This window comes from Amblyomma mixtum, chromosome 9 (genome assembly GCF_055824585.1).
Source record: "Amblyomma mixtum isolate Tamu chromosome 9, ASM5582458v1, whole genome shotgun sequence".
Lineage (NCBI taxonomy): Eukaryota > Metazoa > Arthropoda > Arachnida > Ixodida > Ixodidae > Amblyomma > Amblyomma mixtum.
In genome coordinates this window covers 93,774,489-93,780,522 of record NC_143020.1, presented here as the reverse complement: position 1 = coordinate 93,780,522, position 6,034 = coordinate 93,774,489, and the positions used below count along the sequence as shown (strand labels likewise).

The following is a 6,034-nucleotide window of genomic DNA, read 5'->3' as shown; positions in this document are numbered from 1 at the left end:
TAGGCCGCTGCAGTCATAGTTGAAGCTGTTGATCTCAAAATCGGGGAGAAAATGGTTGCGGAGACCTTGTCTGAAGAAACGGCCCGAAGTTTAGCGGTGGACACTGATTTCGACGAACGCACACCAGTGGCTTCCTCTGCTTAATGACGAATCCTGGCTTGCAGACGCAGCCGCTTCCAGCACAGTCCGCAGTGCAGAACCGCGGTTCTCGGTCCCAACATGTTGCCAGGCAGCGGGACTTACAGGTGGTGTAGACCTGGTTTCGTCCCGGACACTTCTTTGGACGTATCCGACATTGCTCGGGTCGCACGCACTCTAACGGGTCATACTGCCGTATGACGTATCCCGGCTTGCAGACGCAGCCTTCACCGGCGCAGACCTTAGGACATCTTCTAGGAGCAGGATTAGCGCATGTAGGCGGACACAAAGACCCGCAGAGAGTGAAGATTTGACTTGAACTCGGGCACCCAGGAAGACATTTCTTGATACTGACGCAAGGCCCGTGTGGGAAAGACCTGCAGAAACCATAGAATAGTACATTGAATTTCAGTAACCACCAAAAAAGGAAACTTGCAAACTCTCGCCATACAGATTGTATGCAAGCATTAAATATCTTGCTGTTCCGGTGTAGCAACTTCTAGGATGTCGCCTAGATGGCGCTAGCCGCAATCTTTAAATAGGTCTACAACAGATCATGGCATGAACCCCGCCGCGGTGGCTCAGTGGTTACGGCGCTCGGCTGCTGACCCGAAATACGCGAGTTCGATGCCGGCCGCGGCGGCCGAAATTCGATGAAGGCGAAATTCTAGACGCCCGTGTACTGTGCGATGTCAGTGCACGTTAAAGAACCCCAGTTGGTCGAAATTTCCGGAGCCCTTCACTACGGCGTCCCTCATAGCCTGAGTTACTTCGGGACGTTAAACCCCAATAAACCAAACCAGATCATGCCATGAAACACCCCACTCTGCACTAGTCGATATCGATAAAACTGTATTCACTATTTACACCATTCACTGCGGCCGTCGCTTGGATTTTGCATCGTTATCTGTCTCGGCTTCCGCTCATCTTGCATCGAGATAATCATATCCAACAATCTTCGATAAAAACTTTGAATGTTTCAAAACTGTAAGGTACAGTTATGGAAATACTGAAGGTAATGGTGCATTCTACCAGTATGTTGCAAAATCTTTATTTTAAAGTTCTTCAATCGCTCGCGTCGAGCAGTTAAGACTGCTACAGAAAACCGATGAGGAATGCTTTTAAAGGTTGCAAGAAGATTAGTAGCCAAAAAATGGAAGCCTTCCACTGGAGATCTACGGATATATCGATTGTTACAGTAATATTTTACACTATACGAAAACTTCGTTCATAAACCCTTTCCCGTTCAAAAATGCTTTTCTCCAAAATTGTTGGCAATGGCTGTTTTTGTTGCTAGTCTTACAAAAGATGGCGAATACCCACACTGGAAGATCAGCCAAGAATCGGGAGGCATAGGTTGCTAATACTTGCACATTATAAAGACAATAGAAACTTTTGCGGGAGAGGGACACCTACAGATTCTATCTGAAGTAGGGGAGGAACTTAAAAGCGATAAGAGTTTGGATGAATAAAAAAAAGGCGTAACTACTCGTGTTATTCTTCATCATCAACCTCACTTCCAAAAATCTTCGACCCTGGTGGCTGAAGTACAGCATGAAGTTTATGCATTGCCCCCAGTCAAACAGAACATTGTTTCAAGGTCTCGTTGCAGCCAATCACAGCGACATCATCCGAAGTGCCACTTGGGTGCTTGAGCGCTAAACCCCAAACCGCCCGCTTGTCCCAAGAATGGACTTCATGGCTGGCGATTAATGAATCTATTTAACAGCTGCAACACACACCATCATCCGCATCGCCGTCGAGAACGCTATTTTAGACCTGACATAACACTCTTTGAAGGCCCACACGCTTGAGCTCGCAGCACGCCGTCTTCTTTTGCATACACCAGACGTTACAATATTTGTCCTTAAACATTGAGCGTTCTCTCCCTCCAATTCGGTACCATGTTGTTCCTCTGCTTCGCCTTGTTTCTGTTTAAGACATAGAAGGTAGTACAAGAAAAACAGCCATAGGCCGCCAGTGAGATCCGAACCTACGACCTCAGTATGTGACATGTGGTGCTCTTCCAACTAAGCAACAACGGTGGCTGTCAGATCTTCTACTTTCAAGGGCATTTATGTCGCATGTAACCTAACCTTGATAGTTTTTGCTAACCCTACCCTCGACCATAGCGGAGGACGTAGGAACGTCCCGTTATACCGCCAGGGCCATGCAGAACGTAATGTAACGGGGTGGGAGGCAGCAGTGCAAGAACCCTCGCATAGTTTTTATGGCATCAAGACTGCCGGAACCGAGGTCGTCATTAATCTATTAGTGCACAAAAATGTGAAATTTAGCGGATTGTTACGAGACACATATGCAGGCAGCCAACAGTCACTGACACCGAAAAAACATCAAACGGAAATATTTGTATTTTATGTTTTTTTTACTTGTGTAGATCAATGTGAAATTAGTGCAAGTATCTTTACCTGAGAGATACTCAATTTGATAGTATAAGAATGTTTTGCCTGAAAGAGGTGTATTGAGCTGAAACGAGGTTTTGTAAGCTACAGGTGGGGTTAGCCTTGCAATTATTTGCCGAGCTGTAGCTAAAACGCAGCGGCACTTAAATATTGATTCCGAGGTTCTGGTACAGACCTGTGACTCACCACAACTTCTCCTGTCACGCACTCAAGCGCCTTAATCATAGGTGATCAAAAAGCAGGAGAAAAATAACCACATCTCAGCGGTGGCATCCGAACCCACGTCCTCCGCTTGTCGCGTCCATAGCTCTACGAACTCAGCTATGAAAGTGTCTGTCGAATCGGTTTCATGTGACCTACAGGCGAAAAATGTTTACAGTACTTATTCCCCTTTCATAAACACAGCAGATGAAAAAATGTGTAGACATTCCCCTATGCTTTCTTCGGTTTCAGAGAACGTCGCCTTTTTTTCATATGTTGGTCGTACCGAGCCATTCTGTTCAATATCCTTGTTTGCTAATAGGTTAACGAAGTCCTTGCTTCGCGCAGTACCATGCCATTCGAAGCATAAAAGGGTTCTCGCACAGCTGCCTGCTTCACCGTTCGATAACGTTCGGCCCAGTACTTGCGGTATAACAGGGCGTTGCTACGCACGCTGCTATTGTCGAGGGTAGTGCTGGTAAAGACTCTGAATGTTAGGTTATAAGCAATATAGATACTCGACAAAGTAAATTGAACCGCCACCATCCTGGCTCAGTTGGTAAAGTATCACACGCGATCTGCGAACAATCGGCGGCATGTAGTCGTTTTTTCTTGTACTTTCTAATAAATGTTTTTTAAAATAAAAAATGCTTACGCAACAAGGTTCCCATTATTTATCACCGAAAACTCAAAAAGAACATAGAAACATTCACCTAAGCTTCAGTTTCATTGACTGTTGGCTTCCTTCATATACCAGGTTAAAGGTAGCTATAGCAAGATAAATATAGAGTACGCCTTTGAGAATCAACCAAGGAATGTTTGAATCAATATTACTTTGAGTGCCGAATGCATTAGGCGAGGCAAATTCGTTATGCACGAACTAGCCGAAAAATAATCTTCAATGTTGTAATAGCCACCCAACCAGGGGTTCATGCCTTGACGCCTAGCTCTGAGTTCGCACTTTGCCTTGCGTTAAAATTTATTGATCATAATAAATCACTCTGGCGAGCTAATTCTCTGCTTCTCTGCCTTGTAATGTTTCACTGGGGAGCGAATATTAACCAGATTAAAATCCTGCTGTCGACCGCAGCTTACAGAAACAAACAAAAGTATGAAGACGGAACACTATTGCCTTCATTGTACCTGATGTAACCCGGTCGGCATGCGCACTCCTTGTAGCAAGTATTAGGACAGTTCTCGTTGATTGGCTGGTTGCATACAACGGGGCACTGTGACTCGCACAGGTGGTAGTCCATGTTCAGGTGGTGCTTGTCACTGCAGTGCATGCATTCGGGCAAGCTGATGCACTCGCCCCACGAGTTGCGCAGGTAGCCCGGCTTACAGACGCAGTCCGGACGCATGCGCAGAATGGTCTCCCAAGTAGCCTCCGGGTGGCAAAAGTGGTCCTTGACTCCACCGGGATTCGCCATCTCGTGTCGACCGCAGCGGATTACCTTCACGTGATCTGTTTGGAGGAGTGAATACAATTGAGAAGTGGACGTATCAGTACCATGCGTTAAGTGAAACAAAGCGACTAGGTAAGATAGGAGCCCAGGTTTGCATGCGCATACAGCGCATGCTGCACTGTGCCTTTGTCATTTGTTTTGTCAGAGAGCGGCTACTTTTCTTCGTAACGTACAAATAGAAAAGTGAAAACGTACTCTTGTTTCACAGTCCTGATAAAAACCTGAGCTGTCCCGCAAACGGGTTTGACTTAAGGTTATCTTGCTATTGTCTTTGGAATATTTGCCCGTACTATTTACTATATACCCTTTCGCAAGTTCCCAGTGAATGTTTCTCAAGTGTTTTCTGTCAACATACCAAGAACGCACTCGCGTTTTGCCTGTCATTGAACCTAACAAGTATGCGCTCCCAGAAAAACGGAAGTGTCTGAAAAGAGATCCATGTTGAAAGAAGTTTTTTTTTACGATTTTTTCTTTAATTTTCTGCGCAACAAATATATGTAGTTATTTAATTAACATCTGCTATTAATGCTGCATTTAATAAAAAAATGTGTTTTTGAAAGCCGATGTATGAGAGTTTACTTTCCTCTGGTCTTCTAAATTGCCTCATACTGAGGGCGACTTTTTCGTCAGTGGTTCTACCAGAATAATATCAGTAGCTTTAGCGAAAGAAACAATTTCAAGTACAATATTGTACCGGCTCAACCACACCTGCAATTAAAATGTCCTTTTTTTTGCATGAGCTTAAGGCAGGAAACCTGAGTCAAACGAATACAATGGGTCACATTTCCGACGATACACTTCCGGCGATACATTCTTCGGGCTGTTTTTTTTTCTGTTGGCTAGAGGTGGCTCGATCAGCTCACAGCCGCTATCACCTAGTCTCTGACAATGTGAGGGCTAGACTGTTCAGCTAGCTTCCATTAAGTTATCACGCGGGAATATAATAACCCAACCCGTTCTTCCTCCTAAATCCACCCAGTAATCCCAATTAATCCACCATAAATCACCATATAATCATGAACTGTTCACATTAACCCACTGATTATTCCCATATATTCCACCTTATTCTTACCCCTGATCGCCCCTAATCCACCTTAATAAATTTTGTGTGATCGGTCTATTTGCCAAATTTCGAGAGTTCGTTGAATATTTGGGGCTGGGCCCACTTTTAAATGCTGTTGCATTTTCTTTAAGAATGTTGTTAAGAAGGCCCCAAGGTCTTGCGTATTGACACTCAAACGCAGTTCACTGGTGTTTTTGGGGCCTTTGTTATCGCTAAGCCTTTTTTTTGCTTAGTGGAAATTCCGAGGCTCCTAATCATTTACTTTTCTGCAAAAGCCTTCTCTGTAGTACCAGATTTAAGTAAAAGCCTGAGGGAGTAGGGGCGTGATGATATCTCGGCGAGAAATTTTCTTTTGACAAACCAGCCGACGCCCAAGAAAGCATCATGAAATTCATTACGCGATTAGAATCACCTCCTATCCCCAACAGATTCCCCGAAAGTCACCCATAAATCCGCCCCAACTCCTCTCACTCCCACTGCAGTAACCAGCGGTAGCACAACACTTCGAATCATTATCGGGAACGAAGAGATAATGTGCTAATACCGTCTAACTTCGATATAACGAAAAATTGGACATAACGAAGTAACAAAGCTTTCTCTTGGAATGTAGGGCAATGCGGGCTATAACGATACTACGCCTATAACGAGGTATTGGCTGGGCCCCTTCAACTTATAACGAGGTTAAACTGTACTGCTCAATTGAAAGGGCTGTAGTTTAATACCTAGAACCTCTTCTAAATGCG

General features: G+C 44.6%; 1 protein-coding gene across 1 annotated transcript in view; it reads right to left on the bottom strand.

Moving 5' to 3' along the window:
- The window catches only part of LOC149330173 (uncharacterized), a 12,041-nt gene continuing 6,007 nt past the window's right edge, over window positions 1–6,034 (bottom strand). Inside the window, exons 6-7 of the mRNA XM_089559385.1 lie at window positions 3,906–4,227; window positions 1–515 (exon numbers count right to left, since the gene is read on the bottom strand). Coding sequence (XP_089415511.1) covers window positions 35–515; window positions 3,906–4,227 — 803 coding nt within the window. The 3' untranslated portion in view covers window positions 1–34. The remainder of the gene's footprint in view (window positions 516–3,905; window positions 4,228–6,034) is intronic.